This window comes from Stegastes partitus, unplaced genomic scaffold (genome assembly GCF_000690725.1).
Source record: "Stegastes partitus isolate 25-593 unplaced genomic scaffold, Stegastes_partitus-1.0.2 Scaffold210, whole genome shotgun sequence".
Classification (NCBI taxonomy): Eukaryota; Metazoa; Chordata; class Actinopteri; family Pomacentridae; genus Stegastes; species Stegastes partitus.
In genome coordinates this window covers 268,543-289,439 of record NW_007577941.1, presented here as the reverse complement: position 1 = coordinate 289,439, position 20,897 = coordinate 268,543, and the positions used below count along the sequence as shown (strand labels likewise).

General features: G+C 41.5%; 1 protein-coding gene across 1 annotated transcript; it reads left to right on the top strand.

Moving 5' to 3' along the window:
* Positions 1 to 7,073: 7,073 nt before the first annotated feature.
* On the top strand, positions 7,074 to 15,107 carry insig1 (insulin induced gene 1). The gene is made up of 6 exons (XM_008280794.1): positions 7,074 to 7,273; positions 7,387 to 7,744; positions 9,572 to 9,696; positions 9,933 to 10,099; positions 10,769 to 10,868; positions 12,965 to 15,107. The coding sequence occupies exons 2-6, from the start codon at positions 7,408 to 7,410 to the stop codon at positions 12,992 to 12,994; spliced, it is 759 nt and encodes a 252-aa protein (XP_008279016.1). The 5' UTR covers positions 7,074 to 7,273; positions 7,387 to 7,407; the 3' UTR covers positions 12,995 to 15,107.
* The last annotated feature ends 5,790 nt before the right edge of the window (positions 15,108 to 20,897 follow it).

The following is a 20,897-nucleotide window of genomic DNA, read 5'->3' as shown; positions in this document are numbered from 1 at the left end:
ATGACACCTGAGTAGACAGCTGGGGATCATTTAGGATCCTCATTGGCTGTCGGAGCTGTGCTGTTCATGGGCACTTCTAGTGTAGTCTGGTCTGAATAGAGCTTTTGTGTTAACATGCCGCATGTACAGACACCGGGGAATATCACAAACACCTATGCTGGGATCTATACAATAGCCCTGCAACAAAATACAACCCTTATGCAGCTTGTAATGTTCAGTTTCTGTCAGTTGATTCATCACTGTGAAATGTGTTGGGCTGTGCCGTTGAGTCATTTGTTTTCCAGACTGCACAAAACTCATAAAGCAGTTCAAAATACAGCCACCATGCCCGCTGTACATACAGTGCTTATCACCTCGGTGCAATTTCGTTTAAAGCGAAACGGCTCTTAAAAGGTCAAAGGCAATAATGAGATTAGCATTGGGAAGCTCACAGAGGGCTGCAGGACGTTTATCACAACAGACAAACAGTGAAGGCTGTACAGCATCGTGCAAAAGTTTCAGAACTGAAAATTAAAGTGAAGATGCCTCAAAAAAAATCTCATGGACAGTTTTTATTTAGCCATTAACTTGCAAAGCTAAAATATATTAATATCAGCAGTTCTCCTCGGCACACTTGAGCACGGTTTTTAAAGTGCTTGGCACAGTTCTTCTGTGGATTAAATCTGTCTCAGTGTCTAATATGTCTTCATGTAATCCCAGACTCCATGAGGCTGAGATCAGGGGTCTGAAGGGGCCACACCATCTGTTGCCGGACTCCTTGTTATGTTTTGTTGCTGATTATAGTTCTTCACTACGCTGGCTGTATGTTTGGGATCATGATGTAAAATAAATTTGATGGATAAGAATCCAAACCTATAAAGTGACTGAAGCTGTGTGTGCATATCAGCGCAAAGCAATCGTTGGGCATTTTGAAAGATATGCATTTTTTTAAGGACTCAGAGGAGATGCTCAGAAAAATGTAGGCCCATCGCTAGCAGCTGGGGAACTTAGCTTAGCATAAAAGTGGGAAGCAAGAGAACCCGCTTCTCTCGTGAGGTACCGAATTACGCCTACCCACACCTGTAAAGCTTGTTAATCCCTGCGAAAACAACAATTCAGCAGAGCCAAGCTAGCCATTTCTAACACTCTCAGTGTTTATGCTGAGCCAAACTGACTGGCTGTTGGCTGCAGCTACACATTTACAGTACAGACATGAGAGTGGGATCAGCCTTCTCATTTACCTCAAGGCAAAAAAAAAAAAAGCACACAAAAAATCAAACCATTCCTCTAAACAACCACATTAAATGCAAGACACTATTTCAGAAATATGAACATTTTTATTTGCCGAGTTTGTTCAGCTAGTCGGCTCCGAATCAGGATTTGTTTATAAACCCGACATACTCTCTCTGTTTTGCCGTAACGCCGACAGAAAAAGAAGCGCACTGTACCGGGGTAAGTGTGTAGGATCTGGCTATGAGCTGCTCTGAAACTGTTTCAGAGCTGAGCAGCGAAGAACAAAGGGGCAAGGAGATAGAATCCTGGTGCCACGCCCTCGGGCTGTAGAGTCAGGGCCTTTATGGCAACCTTTGTTAAGCTGGTTGATACACTTTATACCCCAGAAACCCCTTTCATCTTCCATGGCACAGTGAGAGAGAGAGAGAGAGCTACTGAAAAGGTTGGGTATCCAGAAGAGTGATCACTGAAGCGGTGTTATTGGAGAAAGAAAAAAAGAATTTTGAAGAAGCTGTATGCGGATTATTAATTTAGCAATAAAACAAGACGGATTCTGCAATTACCTTTGATGCATTTGCATGAAAATATTTGTAATTTTTTGATGAAAACTGTTTTAGAGGTTCTCCAAATGTGCATCTATGCAGGAGGAGGAGGAGGAGGAGGAATGCATGCACCAGTTTTCGACACCTGTACTAGAAAGAATAAACAGGATAAAGCTGAACCAGTTTTTTCGTCTTAATCAACCATCCGAGAGGGCGGATTAGGATGTTTCCTTTCATAATTTCACACAGGATTGAGGAAAAAAATTGTCAAGCTCGAGTTTGATAGATCAATTTGCCAGCTGTTCCAGCAGGCTTTTCCCTTTCCCTTCCTATAATAAAATCCCTCCCAGTCTAACAGCATAATCTATGACACGCTTGATCTGCTATTCATTTGAAGTGTCGTAGCATCCTGCTTTATCTTCTGATGTGGCAGAGACCTCCTCATCACCAGCGCCAGCACTGTTGGTTGCTAGGAGCTATTTGCTTTATGCCGAGTCATTTTCATGGTTATTATGGCCCCACATTAGCGAACATAAGACTTGTGATTTCAGCCTTCACATTAACGCACATGTTACTGTCAGCAGAAGCACTAGAAGCTATTTACGTTCCCACAGCATCTTGCCATTATTCACTATTCAACTTGATTCCCCCTTTTTTTCCATTAAAATAATGAGATATTTAATGAGTTTTCTTGAAGTCATCTCAGGTCACACGCATCCAACGCTACACTTTTTTTCTAGCAGATAAACACACACTTAACACTCAAGCTAAGGCTGAGATTTACACTCTGACACCTGCAGACACTCGCTGCTGTAGGCTTTTATCCTCAGGCACCTGGATAGCTAAGAATTACACAGAGAGAAACATATTCATTTGGGGAATATACACGTACACATCCTTCCCCGAGACAAGCCTTTTGTCCTGAGGCAGAGAAGAAAACTACAGTTGGATTACCAGGCTGGTGTGGTAGTTTGGGCCCTTGGGGTTGCTCCTCGTAGGTTGCACCCTTCTCTCTTTGACCTCCTTTCCCCTCCCTTTTGTGAAAACTGCGAGGCTGTGGCGATTTATCTGTGTTAACCACATGGCCCGCTGAAATTAGGATAGAGCAAATATGACTGATGTCATTATCTATGGACTGCAGCAAAAGTGAATGTCTCTGAATGTCATTTTACGACTGCGACAGCGTGTTTGTAAAGAGGTCAGGAGCGAGGATCGTCTTTTAAGAAAGCTATGAAATGAGTGGGAAAGAAAAAAAGAACCTGTTCTAGTTTATGAAAAAAAAAAAGAAAAACAGAATTCCCTCTTTGACAGAGTTCTCATCCAATAAGACATGCTGTATTTGTTCATGCCTTCTGCATACACCAGCACAATTCTAAGCACTCCGAAATGAAACCAAGGAGACAAATGTAAACTTTTCAACCTTTGATATACTTTCATGCTTGACTTATTTGGTAAAAAAAGTAGTGAAACAACTCTAGTGGAATGCAGCTGTGACATTTCTATTTAAGCATTCAGTTATCGCTACCGTTTTCCAAAAGGCTTTTCTCATTCTATTCAAGTGAGACCAATTTAACGTTTGAATATGTAGTCTGGAAACTGTTAGATCTATAAAGATGACTTATACATACATATGCAACACTAACATTTAAAAACTCATTCTGAAACTCCTCTGTGAGTGAAATAGCTGCTTTATCTTTTAAATAGTGTGATGACATGGTTAGGACAGAGAGCAAGAAGCTTCCCCTTCACTACATTTTCTTCACCTCAGATAAAAAGGCGGTGAGGCTGTATGGAGACACAGTTAACATGTTAATATTTGCTATTTAACACTAAACACAAATTACCGCTTGCAGGGAAGACCTAAAGTTGGACTCATCCTAATGGGCACATGAATGAACATGTGTGTTCATGGCAACCCATCGAGCAAAATGTCGAGATATTTCACTCAAAACCATAAATGGGAATCTGAGGGCTTAATGGAAGGTCAGGGGATTCTAAAAGTCACACACTGAGGAGTTATAAGGTTAAAAACACCTGTCTAATATCGTGTAGGTGCGCCTAAGGCCACCAGAACAGCTGTGACCTGTCGAGGCCTGGACTCCACAAGACCTCTAAAGGTGTCCTGTGGTATCAGGCACCAAGATGTTAGCAGCAGACCCTTTAAAGGCCCCATATTGTGCCGCTTTTGTGCAAATTAAAAACGGTGTCACACGTCACCAGAATGTGTCTTTCAATTTTTCAATTCAAAATGTCGTAAGTGTATAACCCCTAGTTTTAGTTCTAAGTGTGCTGTTTGATGGTCTGAAGCTTTAATAAAGGCAGCTGAGTTGCAAGTGTCTACGACCCCTTTCAGGAAGAAGACTTTCTCTGCATTTGTGATTGACAGCGTGACAGCCGTGAATGAGTGTGTGAAGCTTCTAACATTCTCTCATCATCTCGTTGCTTTAACTCGTGTGTGGTGGTGAATTTGTCAGATGATGTTGCAGTTAGAAGTATTTTAGCAGAGAGAGCAGCAGCTTGGAAATGGCCATGAAATGACTGCTGGTTAACATGTAGTCTTAGCGTTTCAGTCACTGTGTCGTACTTGTTCTGTTGTCTGACATCAGAAACAAAAAAAGAATTCAGCAGAAAATAAGCAACCAGATTTAAACATGGGCCAAGCTTAGGTTGCACTGAAGCACAACAGAAGACATAGAATCACAGTAACTCACCCAGTTCAAAACACTCTTAAAGTTTCCACCATCTCTGAGTGTCCCTCACCTTCTGCAGAACTCTGAACAGAACCTGTGTGCATACAATCAGTATTTTAGAGTTAGCAGTAGCAGCTATAGAAAGTAAACAAACCTGGTGAACTGTGAGGCGGCTGCTCTCTTGGAATAGTTCACCTGGAAGCAGCAGGCAGTTAGGGTGCAGGACTATACAAAGTTTGAGCTCTACGACTAGTGGTTCCTCAGTTTGAATGTAGCAGCTAAACAGAATTCCTTCTGGCTTGTAAACATATAGGAGGCTGTCAGGTTGTGTGGGGTTTGAGGAACGACAGAAGTAAAAGTCTTCGTATCTTAAAAGCTTTTAGATGAATAAAAGACAATAAAAATTGATTTTCACTGAATGGACCTTAAAATCCCAGAAGTTGGAAGGTGAGGCCTCCATGGATTTAAGGGAATTCTACCATAAATGCTTGATTAGATTGTCATTGGGGGAATTTAGATGCTAAGTTGACACCTTGAACTCTGTCATGATTCTCAAACCATTCACACTACCTGTCCATCATAGTCAGTATGAAGCTTTTTTTGAGGGATTGGACCATATGGGCAAGCCTTTGTTCTCCACATGCATCCATGATCCTTTGGTACCCGTTCCTCTATGACCATGTCCTTCTTTGGAACACTTTTGGTTGGCATTAACCACTGCATGCCGGGAACACCCCACAAAGCCTGCTGTTTGGAAGAGACTCTGACTCAGATGTTGAGCCATCACAATTTGGTCCTTGTCAAAGTTGCTCACATCCTCATGTTGCTCAATTTTCTTGCTTTCGATGCATCAACTTCAAGAGCCTAGAGTACCTCACCACTCGTCTGGTGCCATCGTAACAAGATAATGAGTGTTATTTCGTACACCTGTCAGTTGTTTTGGTGTTGGGGTTCATCTATGTACATTGTGAGAAAACCACAAGTTTCTGTTCAAAATGTCAAACCAATCCATCTGATACATATTTCACAGGATAGTAAAAAACTTGCTTCTGCTGCTTGAGTAAAAGTCAAGGAATCAGCATCATGACTTGCCCTACGGAGAAAAAGTTTTGTGCCAATCCCTACAAAGTGGTGGACCGGCCCATCTTAAGAGCCAAACCTCCTGCCTGGCTAAAGACTCACTGCGCTGTCGACAATATTTCCATGCCTATTTTCACAAATGTAGTTATTGGGTGTTTTGACAAATACTCCCAGTAACTGGAGCATTGTTCTCTTCCACATGGCACATCAAAATCAACCATAGCAAGACGAGATAAATCCAGCAGTTGGGTTGAAGCTTTGAAGCTGAACATTGGGTGACTAACAAAAACCAGTCCTCACACCGCACCGCCAATTTTAGTTCCGCATTTTAGTGCCACATAATTGCCAAAAAACAATGAATACAACACCCAGAGACATCAGCAGCACACTTAATTACACCAAAAAAAGGATTTTAATTAAATTCAATTGAAAAGAAATGCTATCTGATTAATACGCTTTCTGTTTCAGTTAAACAAATTTGCTGTAGGTCATGAAGCTTCCCTCAGTTTTGCAAGTCAATTTGCATTTTTAAAAAAAGGAAGAGAAAGAAAGAAAAAAGATTCAACCATGGTTTTGCTTTCCACAAAGTGCCAGAAGCTGATATTAAGTAAATCTGACTTAGCTGGAGACTTTATTTTACAGTTTAAGTTGAAATAACCGCAATCTCTTGTTTACCTAGTCGGACAAACAACACGAATGGAGTTTGCACAGCAGAGTTTTGTCGGTTTTTAGGTGTGGTTGTTTTTGTAAATGGGTAACATGTTGTGTACATGTAACCGCAGGCACACAGAGAAGCAAAAACATGTACCAATAACTGTATGTTTTTTCCTGCACGTATGCAGTAGGTGGATGTTTGTTATCGAGCTGACCTATAGACGCCCGACTGGGTCACAGAGAGTCTTGCAAAACCCGTTTCCATGTTGTTGTGGGGCCTTGGGAGAGTGTGTCAGCCGGGCAATGAACCCTTTTTTTTCTACTTTATCGCTGGCTGATGTGCAGAGGCCCATACAAGCCTCATCCTGAGCCACACCTCCTTCAAAACTAACCCAAAGTTCAACAACTTTTTACCAACAAGAGAAAAAAAAGTTGTTGTGCCACTAACCTCATTTCCCAAAAGCTGCCTATATAAGGGTACCTGTGCAGGGGAGAGAGAAAAACTCCTTTCAGCTTCCATCCAGACAGGATTGAGCTTGATTCCTACCTGGTAAACACGTGTTTTCTTGGCATGTTCAGATACTTAGTGCTTTTTTTTGCAACTTTTTTGGCACTGATGCAACATTTTGAGCTTGCACTTTCTTTGCACCCAGCTCTCCAAATGCTCCTTATAGCATGAGCTGCATATGTTTTCATGCCATTTAGAGTCTCTCTCTCTGTTTCCACTTTCATTTCAGCTCTCCAGCCTCCTGTTCCGTGCGTCTGTCCCGGACGAAGGGGGCGGTGGGGTGGCGTCACGTCATATCAGCCGCCGCGCTCCCATTGGCTGCCGATTCTCACCCGACACAGCTGTGATTGTTTTCTGCAGAGGAAGCTCTCGTCGCTTGCTATGAGCTCCGTGCGCTGGAATGGAGTAGCACTGTGTGGCTTTTTTTCCTCCTCCTTCCTCCGTGTGTTTGCGACCGATGATGTGAACAAACAACGCCATTTGAAAGCCCTTGTTTTCTAAAGAGCAGCGAGACAAAAGGAGAAGGGGGGAGATCCCGGCTTAATCGGTTTTTCCTTTCTTTCTGTGAGACACTGAAGGAGATCAAGGTAAGGAGCGAGAATCACGAGCTTTACGCACCAACTTTCATCCTGCAACAGTGCATCTCTGGACTGATTTGGTGCAACTGTATATACAATTTGATTGTGTTTTCCTTCTCCAGCTACTAAAAAAGAAGTGCCAAATGTCCAGACTGGAGGACCACTGCTGGAGCTGCTCCTGTTCACCCAAGGCTGAAACTAAGCACTCGTCATCTGGAGCGAACTGGTTGGCATCCAAAGCTGAAGAAATGATGTCCATCATCACCTCGGTGCTCAGCCATGCCTACGGCTCGCTGCACGACGTCCGCACCGCCAACCTCATCCGCCGGGGTCTGGTCCTCTTCACGGTCGGGGTTTTCCTCGCCCTGGTGCTCAACTTGCTGCAGATACAAAGACATGTCACCCTGTTTCCCGAGGAGGTGATGACAACTTTGTTTTCCTCTGCCTGGTGGATCCCGCCTTGCTGCGGCACAGGAGCTGGTGAGTGCTGCTTTGGAGATGTTAAATGAACATGTTGTTGTGGATAGTTTCTGGAGGACACGTTATCAGGAGTTTTGCTGCTAATTTTGGGGGACAAAGGAATGCACAGAGGGGAGGGGTTACGGTGCAGCAGCTTGTCCATATAAAGATAAATAGACAAAGGGTGAAATAAAGCCAGTGCATGCAACTTATCATTCATTCGTGAGCGCTAAAAGTGAGGAAATCAAGTGCATTGGCATCACACGCCATACTAGGCAGTAAAATAGTGCGATTGTGACATATATGGAGCAGAATAACAACACAGTCTGATAATCGCCTCTGTCACCAGCTACTGTATGATCATGTGGTCATGATTCGTCATTCGGCATTGTTTTTGCGCGCTATTATATAAGCCAAGGCTGTAATAGACTTGATGGTTTTGTCTGGCAGGCAGCTTTAAAAAAAAAATGACTGTGCCACAGATGGTGTAGAATCTTGCGCTCTGATTGGTCGCAACAGCCGGACACGAGGCGAGCTGCGCGCTGATTGGTTCGTGTCATAACGGGTGAGCTGAGGGGGCGGGCGCTTTGAGGCCAAGAACCCGGAAGTGAGAGAGAGAGACAAGGGGGAAGAAAAGAGCCGCATCCACGCGTGGCTCCTCCTCCCATGTGCTGTAGGGCAGAAAACAAACGGAAAACAAGATGTGGCTTCTTGTTGTCGTGTTCAGTTCACCTTAGTTTGTGTTTTATTAAAGTCTCTGTCGTGTAGTAACTTGTTTAAGGTCTTCATTGTGTGAACTGTGTGCATTTAGTGCTCAGGACTTTGTTTACAGTAACTTACTCTGGTGTTTTCTATTTCTCACTACTGCTCAATAATGGCTGCTTTTCAGTTTAACAGGCAGCTTTTTAGTCTTTAAATGTCAGAAATGAAAGAAAATGTTCTTCAGTTTCCTAAAGCTGAAGATGGTGTCATTTAATAACTTGTTTTGTTCGACAAATAGGAGGATGCCCAGTTTACATTGAAATAAACTGAGAAGTTCAGCATGTTTTCAGATATTAAGTGCTTGAAATTGCAAATGTGGGGTATTTTTCCCTTGATGACATATTCTCTTTGTGTCAATTTAACAAAAAAACTGATGAGGTTCAATCTCAGTCTAATATAAAGCATCAACTGGGTACAGTCAATGAGGAATCAGGACAGCTGTTATCTTGAATACATGCTGAATGTTTGGGATTCCAAATATAGTACAAAGTGCTCATCATCACTTCATTCAATGCCAAAGTTAATGTTTTTAATTCTGTCCAAAATTGTGTTTTCTTTTACTGACACCAAAGACTTAGAAAGAGGAAATGAAGAACTATGTGGTGTTTTTTTTTTTCTTGAGAATCGATGTAAACAACAAATTGATCATCACAATAGTTTCTAATTAGTTCTCTGTAGTGTCACTAATCAACTACCCGACTAAATGTTTCAGTTCTAATTCCTGTAGCTTCAGAGACACAGATTTGGTATTTGTGTTTCTATAGTTCCTGTTTCTGAACTTCACAGATGTAGAATAACTCGTGCGGAACAGGCCAGCTTGACATTACACAAAACAAGGAATCATCTAAAAAGCCCACACAGTCAAACAAACACCAAGCTTAGGAAGTAAAATGACTAAATTAGTTGATGTTCTTCTTTTAGGTGGTTTTCAGCATACGTGCATTAGGACTAGGTCACTAATAATGGAAACACAGGCTCAGCAAATAACGTCTCTCAGCAGCTCCATGAGAGGACTTGCTCTTCTGCGTTTTGCTGATTTTTCTGCTTATCTTGTATAATTTGGGTCTGTTTGTTCCCTTTTCGCAGCTGTTGTTGGTCTGCTGTATCCCTGCCTCGACAGCCATTTGGGAGAGCCGCACAAGTTCAAGAGGGAGTGGGCCAGCGTCATGAGGTGCATCGCCGTGTTCGTGGGCATCAACCACGCCAGTGTTGTATCCTTTCACTGTGGACTCAGTTTACTTCAGAGTTGTCTTTTTTTTTTTAGTCGTAGCTAACAGGTGGAAAATACACCAATAATCCGCCTCTAGTTTGGGGAGTATCTAGAGCAACACAGTGACCGTCTTTACCCTTTGACACTGGGTAGTGATGGAACACACAAATATTTGCATATGAACTAACCTCAGTGCGTCACACTGGTTGACTTTGTCCTTAACTTCCCGTGACACAGAAACTAGACTTCGCCAACAATGTGCAGCTCTCCCTAACGCTGGCCGCCCTGTCCTTGGGCCTGTGGTGGACCTTCGACCGGTCCAGAAGCGGCTTTGGCCTGGGCATCACCACTGCCTTCCTAGCTACTCTGATCACACAGCTGCTGGTCTACAATGGAGTTTACCAGTAAGTTAACAAGAATGCAGTATTCAAGGAAAGTCTGGCAGTCAGGTTTTCCCTTTTGATGAAACAAAACTTTTGAAATGATTCATCACAAAGTGCTTCGTCAACCAGAATTTTTTTGCTTTCGTGTGACACTCACATCAAAAGCTATGTGGTTTGGTCTAAGTGTGGGAGTAAACCCAGCTGTGGTGTGAATACAGCAGATAAAGCACCTGGAAATATCTGTCTGCTTCCCAAAAAAAGTACTAAAAGTCCTAACAGCCCCCCCTACCTGCATCAGTGGCACAACATCAGAAATATGCAGCAGCTGCCCAGGATAAGTGGCTCAAAAAAGAACTCGTGCTGAGTGTACAAGTTAAAAACAGAGGGTTAGACTGTATTGCTGCCAGCATGATAGTTGTATTTTTGCTCCACTCAGATCTCTTTCCAACATTGTCTCTACATTGTTTTGTTTTTTTAACCTTCTGTGTATCTTATTCATAAATCTAACTGAGACTTATGTTGTTGTTGGATTATTATATTATGTCTGTTTGGGATTTTTGTTTTCATTCTGCCTCCAGGGTTTAGAAACGGAGCAGCAAAACCACAGCCGCAGAGACTTCTCGTCTGTTTGCTCTACATTATTAATCATTATTTACCAAGACTCTTTTGTTTCTCTTTTTTCTATTTTAGATACACATCTCCAGACTTCTTGTATGTACGCTCCTGGCTCCCGTGCATATTCTTCTCAGGCGGCGTGACTGTGGGCAACATAGGACGGCAACTTGCCATGGTAATACTATATTCAGATTAAACACTCACATACTGATGTGTTTTGCTGATTCTGCATCGTGTCAAACTTCACTTCACCTTAAAGGAATATTTGCAGTCAGTAGCAGATCTGCACCAATAAAACTGCAGATAAAGTGTCTTCATTACACAGTTTGTCCTACAAACTTCTGATAAGTTTACTTTATGAACAGGTCATATCTTGAACTCACCAAATAGAATAGATTAGATGTACTGAGTGGCCCTGCGATGGACTGGTGACCTGTCCAGGGTGTCCCCTGCCTTTGCCCTAAATCGGCTGAGTTAGGCTCCAGCACCCCTCACGACCCTAGTGAGGATTAAGCGGTGTATAGATAATGGATGGATAGATGTACTGAATGGGGAATAAAATGCATCACAAAACTGACAAATTCATCCAAACACATGTGGCATAATCCGTGTTTTCAGGAGCCAAATAACTGGGTCCCAAAGTTTAGCATTTATCCGACTAAAGATTAGTTTTCTCCCCTTGAAAAACTCAGCCAACGCCGCCTTACTGCTTAAGAAGCCTGTGAACTACTGTTTGACAGGCATGAACACAGGTTGTTGTGTAGTTTGTTGGAAATCTTCTTGGACAACATGGATCCTGAGAGAACATTTTACAGATCAGTGGTGTAAAATTGGGTTACCCTCCACGAGAGAACATTCACGATGTATTTGATGTTGAGTTTGTTAGTTTCACGATTATTTTCGTACTTAAACGTCAAGAATAGCATTTTCATTTTCAGCTTTGAGGTAAACCATTCCTTTAAACAGCTACCAAATCGCTTCTTTTACTGCTGCAGGTTTCAGCGGAAACCAGTCACACGATGCTCTTGATCTCCATCCAAAGGCTTTTCTAACTTGCCAAGTGAAAATTCAGGGGCAAACACAGAATCGGCGTGACACATTCAAAGTTTTTACTCTGTCATATTTGCATGAAATATCCCTCCACATTTATCAGCATCAGCCTCTGCGCTCTTGTCTTAACTCGAATAGAAAACGCTGACTTCAAAAGACTCCCCCCTTTTGCACCACGCACGCTTTATTTGCAATTATTTAGCTGAACCACAGCCGCAGATAACATTGTCAAATGGTTTAAATTTGTGCAAAGAGCATTGGACGCCCCCCTTCCTTCATAATTATCCCATCAAGTCAGCTTTGATGTCTTCATTAAGCTTCTGCCCAGAAGCCTCACCTCATTCTGTCTGTAAAGTAAGAGTCCCGTCACTCCCTCAGTTTGACTCAGTGAAAGCGTGAAAGCAGATTAAGAGCTGTTGTTTTTCACAGTCGTGGCGAGACACAGAGCCAGTCAGGACTCGGCTGACCAGAGGGTCATTTGCTACTTGTTGTTTTTGTTTGTGATGAGGCCGGAGGAATGTTGGCACAAGTCTGAACTCGTGGTTTTGTTCTGTGTTTTTCTCTCTTTCGCTCCAGCGGGTCATTTATGAGAAGGATCAGGAGGGACATGAGACTTTCTTTTTTTTTTTTTTTCTCAATTTTGTTTTTTTGGTGGCTTTTTTTTTTTCTATTTTGGGTTTAAGCCAGTTACAGTGAAACAATCTGTTTAGCAGAATTAACCATGAAGATTTTTTTTATTTATTTCTTTGTAAAAAGCCCCTTTTTCTCCATCCAGCTTTTGTTAGATCTGATTTAAAGCTGATTATTTTTTTAACCATTTTAACCAGGTTACAGTCACATGTGTTGATTTAGAATCCATGTTTTGAGTATTTTAAAAATGTTTTTCTGATGGGCAAAACGAGTAATGAGCCAGCTGTACTTTCCCCACTGATTGTACAAAATGTTCAGTTGCCGAGGGGGGAAAAACAAATCTGAAAAAAAGAGGAACTGAAAGACACATTATGACACTTAAATTAGGCCTTTATATGAGCTTAACCAGCAGCAAGAGATTCATTGAACAATCTTAGCCCACAGATTTTGGTTTCAGTCTTGAAAATGAGTCACTGAAGGCCACACACTACTTCTGAATTTCCAAACTGTTAAATTTTATTGCATTCTGTTCCTAATTGCTGCAGTAAACTGATTGATTACTAATACGAGCCTTCCTTGTCTATCTCTCAGGGTGGCATCGAGAAGCCCCACATGGATTGAGCTACACAACGGCAGACAACCAGGGTGAAGGGCAGCCGTCATAAAAATGGATCAGTTATGTGAAGAATGAGAAGAACAACAGGAGAAAAAGGACTCATTGTTTTGACTTCATCCTTTGTTCTCATAACAAAGTGCAGGTCAGAAAAGCCCCTCATCTAACGTGCCATGTCCTCTGCACCTCCTTGTGGCCAAACAGCCTCTCCCTCCCTTCTGTTCTTACTCCCATCAGCATTAAGGCTTCCTTCACACCACACAGGAGGACAGTGTTCGCCTTTCTTTTTTTTTTTTTTGTGGTTGAAGTGAGCAGTCGACAGATTTTTATTTTAAGGAGAGGACATGTGTGCTTTAGTGTCCTGGTCATAGCAGAGAAGACATGATGAGGGTGCTATAATGTTGTTTTTTTATTAATTAGTCTGAATATATTGTGATCTAAAAGGGAAATGTTGTTAGAGTGGGCAGAAACATGTCTTCATTCTCACACAGAAATGTATTCAGTGGCCTCAGTAGCATCGCTGAGATGTACGTTCCCAATCAAACCAAATTGAGTATTTATTTTGTAAGTTTTCAGTGGCCCCAAACCAAATGTATGCATGATAATGAATGACATTTCCCTTTTTTTTTTGAAAGGAGTAGCGTGATATTTTGGGGAAATGTTAGTTACATTTGGGAACATCTTGCTCGAGATGATAGAAGGAGGCGACCGGCTTTGTTTAGCAACACATTCAACGCACAGAAACACGAGTTGTATCAAATCTTCTCATCAAAATATTCCTCAAATTGTTGTTTTTTTTTTATAGATGACAGTAGAATGAGTGGAGGTGAAATATATAAGAAGTGCCAATTAGTTTACTACCGACTCACATTCACTGTGTGGGGATTTGAGAGACACTCTGTGAGAATGTTTGGAGCACAAAATGCAACCTGCTTGGGGGAGTTATTTACCAGCAAATGGTGTTATATTCACAATCACAGCTATTTCTCAGTACAAAATCACTTTTTCACTTTTTTTTTTGTTTTGGAGAAGCGACACTTTTTTTTTTAGTATGTTTTCGTCCGTCACTAATAAGCTCCAGACAAACAGAGAGGATTGTTTAAAGAAGGAAAGAATGTGAACATGAAAGCATTAGTCTGGACTGAAGAAAAAAAATGTCAGCAATGTGCACATGTGAGTGAAACAAGCCACCAGGGTGAACCATGTTGTGAAAGAATGTACCAGAAGTATCCCACAACTTTGCCGTGATACCAGTAAAAACACTTTCCAGTGCATTTTTTAAATTTTTTTTGTCTTGTAGAGTGAACTTTTGCTTCCCATCGAGACAAACTTTTTGCTGTGTGATACGACACGCTTTTTTTTTTTCTTGATAGTTTTGGAACCTTTTACCGATTCAATGAGAGGGCAGGACATTATTACTTAAGATTTGCAATCTGTGATTGCCTGTGTATTATAGAATGTAGTGCTTTTGTCACTATAACAGTTTAGTTTTATCATCTGTATAAACATAATGACATTACTGCTTGTATGTATAATGGCTTGCCGATGTAATCAGACAGGTATTATTACCATACTAGACCTAGTTAGTGTTTTGGGGGTCTAAAGGATTAAGTGCAATCAGACTATTCATGAGCCGATTATTCTTCCTTATTTATTATTTCTGACAAAGGCTAAAAAAAAACAACATTAAAACTTGTAAGTATATGCAGTGTGGATCATTCAGAAAAAGCAATAACATCTTTTGTTTTTTTGTGACTTTTGTCAGATTTACATGCCTTCAGAGTCAATACCAATGACTCTCACCAGAGAGACAGCGTTAAAGAAAAAGAAGCATATATTGTGTCAAACTGTTGTAAAAAATCTCATTTAGTAGCATTATTGAAGGATACCTGATTTATTTTTTTAAATACTTTGTGTGGCAGATCACTTCAGGTCGACTCTGCTTGCATTCAGGTGTGCTATACTGAAGAGGAAGCTTTATTTTTTTGAGGTGGTGAAGCACCTTTTTTTTTTTTTTTGTTTCAATGTTTTAGAGTTTCTGTGTACGTCTATGATATTTCAGCTGTGTATTGTTTTTGCTACCTTGGATTTAAGTGACAAAATAAAAACACCTGACAAGGATGTGTGTGTGTTGTCATGACTCACATATGAGGGACTTAGAACTAGTTGGAGATGAATACAATAAAAAATCAGAGGAATTAAAGACGCTTTGATTCTGCTGATTAATAATAAACCTTAATGCTAACAAACATAATTAATGTCATTACCAGACACTTGCCTAATTGCACATCCCAACAGCTTCGGCGAAACAATGGCCCCTCAGATTTTTATTTGGGTGTCAAAAGCGACCGCGGCTCAATTGCGATGGAGCTTTCTGGGGGTGCTGATGATGGCATTTGTTGTGTCTGCTGTCACAGTCAAGTTGAATAGATGAGGACGCTCTTTTGTCCCGGCTCTCTGTCAGTCTCCGAAGCCATTATAATGCGTTTGGCTGCATCTTCCCTCTCTTTCCTGTTCTCTGCAAGACCCTCCCCAACCCACCCCAAAAAAAAAAAAAAAAAAAAACCCTGAAACTACCCCCCACCCCTGTGTGTCACTGGGATCATGAGGAACTGCCCCCTCCCCTCCTTCCTCTGTCTACCCCCTCTCTGAACACGCCTTTCTGGAGGGCAGACTTCTATTTATACCTAGCGGGGGACTGACAGTTAACCTTTTGCACTGGGGAACATTTCTGGGAGCGGGGCCAATATCTGTGAGCTATTCTGAATCAACCCCTCATTCTGGGAGACTCTCCATACATCTATGTATCTGTTGTGTTTCTATCTATCTATCTATCTATCCATCTATCCATCTATCCATCTATCTATCTATCTATCTATCTATCCATCTATCTATCCATCTATCTATCTATCTATCTATCCATCCTCTCCTCCATGTCTCTGACAGGGCAGCGATCCAGCGCCACACGCCACCTCTTCTCTCTCCCCTCCTCTTTCAGTCTCTTACTCTTCTCAGGCAGAATAATTGGCCAGGCTTCAACCTCCTTTCATTTCCAGCCACAGCAAACTGAAAGACTCCATTAGAGCACCTCCTTATTGCCAAAAGCGCCCCCTCTCTCCCTCTTTTCTCCCCCCCTCCTTCCCTTTTCCTACTCTCTCAGTCCGTCCTTCAAGGCCAGGAGACAAGCCGGGTCCCATCTGATCTATTGATTGCGCCATCTATAGGTTTGCATCTCGTTGCAGCACCTTTGTGACTTTAAAAAAATGTCTCGTTAGTTGCCCTGTAATTTGATGCAGCCAGTCAACTGCCAGTAAACATGAAGGCGATGAAAGTTTAACAGCTCTACACTCAAATGTGGCCTTTTTGAGTTATTTACTTTGCTTTTCGCTGCACTTTAACCTCTTCAAAAGCTCATCTTTCTTGAATGAGAAATGGTTCAGTGGGACAGTCATCCAGATCAAACTGTATTGATCCCAGGAGGGAAAACTACACTATAAATAAAAAAAAACACACCATACAGTCATGATAAATAAATTAATAAAATAAAGCAAAAGGTATAATTTACCACACATGATGTGTTATCCTATAAAACTAATAGTGCAGCCTTCTGATAATCCAGCACAAGGTTGCACAGTTTATGTAGCATGTTAAGAATTAATATTTATATATAAATTAGCAAAGATATAGAGATTAGCATGTATGCATAATAAATCTGATCAACTGTAGAGCAAACTATCGTGTAACCATATAATAAATGATATCAATGTGTGCATTTAAGCAGGCATACATGCTTTAATATAGATAACGAGGTAGCAACTCAGTAGTATAGTATAAGAACAATATTACTGCACTGTAGGATGGTGATATCTCAGTTTATCACTATTTAAAGTTCCGAGGAGCTAAAGATGCCTTTAATATGAGAGGCGAAACATCTTTAAGAATCCAAACTAAGCCAAGTTGCCTCCGCACTCAGAGATGTGTTTGGCCTTGAGAAATTTCTGTGATTCCGCAACATCTCCAAAAAAAAAAGAAACCCTTAACTTTTGCATGGGAAAGAAGGGTTCCGTTCACATTTGTATTGAGAAAACAGTTTAGGGCGCAATACTCGACTACATTACTTCCTCAGACTTTGGTACACTAATTGCTCTTCAACTTACTGCCCCTCAGCGGTTCCCAGGGGTGGGAAGTTACCTTGAGTATTTCTATTTAATGCTACTTTATCCTTCTGCTCCTCCACTACATTTCAAAATAAATGTTGTACTTTTTTTTACCGCGCTACATTTACAGTAAGTGACATTTGGATTTACTTTTAAGATTTAAAGAAGAAACATAAAAAGATGCAGTAGTTTTGTAAAACGCATTGCACAGATTAGACTAGTGGTCTTTGACTTGTTGCCTTTTAAAATAATTTGGGTTTTTTTGTCACACGTTTCATGTGAATACAAACTTTTACAGAAATATTTTCTTGTCTAAGCTTCTCAGATGATTTCATTTAAACAACTGCTCAAGGCTCAGGGAGGTAAAAACATAGCATAACTTTATTTTTTCTACTTTTCTATGCCAGCAGTAGTCAGCACATGAACTCTCCAGTGTATCTTGTGACCCTTTGGGGAGGCCTCAAACCAAAAACCTGTGAGCTGTCGGACTAAACTACCAAACTTTACATAAAGAAGTTAAAGCCTAGAACCACCTTGAGCAACAGAGAGGTGCTGCTCACACACTGATGCATCAGGATTAACAATTTATTATTGTAATGTAACAATGTCAGTCACTTTCACACGGAGCAAATACATCTTCTTGATACTTGCATACTTGTACTTCAGTAGATTTGAATGCTGGCGGCCTACCTCCTCCTGCACACGTCTCTGTTGCAAACTTTCTGTCAACTAACTCTGCCTGTCAAACACATTTAAAATAATTCAAGTGCTCCTATAAAGACACTGCTTGCTTTGGCTCCTTCTGTGGTTCTCAGCTGTGGTGGATTAAGTTCAACGTTAACAACTTGTTCTGCAACTTAATGCATGAGATAGTTAAATGAAAGAAGATATTAAAATACATGCTATTCTAAAACTGTGCAGCAGATAACAATGCTGTCTAGTCTGCAGTGATGGCTTTTGTTACCACCAGATGACAGTATTTATCCTCTCAGCTTGTCTGGACATGACATCTATGGACCCCTAGTGGAGGGACAAGGAACAGAAATGTCTTGCAGGGCCTGATCTGACAATGAAACAAGGTTTAACCTCTTCACCTGTTCACTTGTATGAAAATGTAGATCACACACATCTTCTGGGTCTTCAAGCAAAGCAGAGTGTAGTCACCTGGTTTGAGAAAACAAGTTGTATATATTTTAAAAAATGCATCCAAAAGTGAGCACATATATCATATCAGTTGTTTCTTCTTTTAAAAAACAACAACAACAACAAAAAGTCAACGTATTTTCCTTAAATCCTCTTAAAACCACCCATGGACACACAATTTTGGATTCAAAAATATAATTTATTAAACAGTGGAAGGAATATTATTCTCGGAATATTTATCTCACACTGCAGTGAGCGGGGCAGAGTCACATGCATGATAGAAAAGGTCAATGAAATGGATTGAGTGTGAAGAAAATCATTGCACACTCTTATTTCTCTGCCAAAAGGTCTTCAGTGGCATTAATGTCCTGCTCTCTGTGATATATAATGAAAGATTGAGTGTGTGTGTGTGTGTGTGTGCGAGCGTGCGAGTGTGTGTCGTTTAGGTCTACTGAGTCTTCATTACACCAGAGCGGGGTCCACTCCTGTCCTCTGCCCTCGCTCATTGCCTCTCCCACTGCTGGCCAGGAATAATGAATTACAGTGGATGCCATGGGGGGCTGAGTGAGTGGCTCAGAAGTGGACTCCATTTTAGCTCAAATTACCTCTCAGATTCCATTCAAATGGCAGTCTCAGGCTGCTCCCTGCCTTCTCTGCGTATTCATGTCTGAGGGTGAAATGATCCGTTCACACCTTTGCTCCATTTAAGTAGCTGTGATTCCTACTTTTTTTTTAGGGGGGGTGGAGGGGTCATTCCTCCAGGTGCTCTAGGGTTAAATCACAGAAGGAAAAAAAACAGAAAAGCATCTGCATAAAAAAAAACAGTCGGCTGATACAGGATCACCTTTAAAAAAAGTGTAAACAACAATCCGTGTCATGTGGGATTTATCTGTTCAGTCAGCACGCTCAGCCTTGTGTGCCATTCCTGTTGATTCCTCCTCTTCGTCCACAGGACAATAACAAAATGACAGCATAAACCTCAGGTGATGGCAAATTATGCATGCCATCCAAACAAATCCTCTCCCAGTGTAAATTAAACACACCCAGTGCATCTTACAAGCCAGATCAGACTCTGTAAATCGACCAGGGTAATAATAATAACAGCTGAATAAAGGCTAATGGAATAAATCAAGGTGAGCATTTCCATTTGCAAGTTGTGTCTTGCAGAGGCGAGGCGACGAGAACTCTGCATTTTGTGAACTGGTGAACAGAGTACGCTTATTCCTTTAGGTTTTCAAAAAACTATATTTTAAAATTTAAATATGAGGGGATGCACTTTCAATCTGGATTCAAGGAGATTAGCTCTGTTCGCAGGCCTCGGTGTGAGATTTAGGATGAAAAACAGTCATTTTTTTGTGTAGGATATCATACAAATCAAAACACTAGTGTGGCTTCACAGAGCTACATCACATTACAACAACCTTATTTGACACACATCAGAGGGATATGTTTTCCTACTTATATTGTCAAAGAAAAAAGAGAATCAATTTGCATAATCCAAATCATGCTTGCAGCCCTACTTAGGATGCACTAAAGGTCCATGTTTGTCATGTTTTAATTAGTCTTCATTAGTAGGCGTAAGCATATTTCTAGGAAGCAACAGGCATGCAGGCTATTCACTCCGCTGCTGAGAAACGCACTAAGTTGGCAGCCTAAGCCATCTGGGAAAGTTATTGCTCCTAAAATGTTCCTTTGACGAGCCCGTGCCCAGATAAGTGACAAATTCACAACATATCCGCTCCTGGGGGGTAAAAACAACTCAGGTGCCACACGGGGGTGAAAGGGACTCTGTCGCACATGGCGCTTTCAGGGGAGTCCAGCACTATTTTGGCGAGTTTAACGGCAAAGGGCGCGATGCCACACAAGGAGAGGGGTCGAATAACCGCTTATGACTGACCTTCTTCCACTATAATTAAAGTTGCAAGCTGGGACCCTGAGACATAACAGAAATTGTTTCTCGCATTTAGAAGCTGAAAAAAGGGGGAAAGAAAGGGGAGAAAAAAACTTAATGGCAATACTTCTTTAAAAAAAAAATAAAACTCACTTCCGCTTAAATGTACAACTGCGATAATATCAGATTTGTTGGTTTGGTGTTTGTATCTGTCCAGACGCGCAGAAAATCCACTTTCTGCTACTTTCAACTTAAACTGAAGACGAGTTAGATTTTGGGGGGAAAAAATGTACTTAAAAATTGTGCACCTTGCAGAGATGTGGTGCAACTCAGGATAATCTTTAAATGAAATCAAACTAAAAGATTTTTCAGTTTTCTGGTGATTTTTCACGCTGCAGCTCTACCTGCGTGCGTAAACCTGCTCCGGCGCACCAAAACGGAGTTTATTCAGCAGCAAGTGCTTTCCACCTGTCTCTCTCTCTCTCTTTCTCTCTCCCACTGGTTTCCTCCCTTCCTCGGGGCGAGACAGGTGCACGAGGCACGCGGACAATCCAAAAACCGAGGAGCATCCTGGGTGACCCGCACAGGAGCATCAGGGACCAAAAACTTAAGGGGCCACCGAGCTGAGCGGGAGTAGGAGGGAGGGGGTCAGTGCTCTGAACACCAGGTAGACCGCGCTGCTGCTGCTGCTGCTGCTTTGGAGCTTTTTACATTACACTG

Excerpts from the sequence above, each read along its gene's own strand:
- insig1 (XM_008280794.1), top strand. The coding sequence starts at position 7,408 with ATGTCCAGACTGGAGGACCACTGCTGGAGCTGCTCCTGTTCACCCAAG. Across the intron at positions 7,745-9,571 it reads TTGCTGCGGCACAGGAGCTG|CTGTTGTTGGTCTGCTGTAT; the intron begins GTGAGTGCTGCT and ends CCCTTTTCGCAG. Across the intron at positions 10,869-12,964 it reads TAGGACGGCAACTTGCCATG|GGTGGCATCGAGAAGCCCCA; the intron begins GTAATACTATAT and ends TCTATCTCTCAG.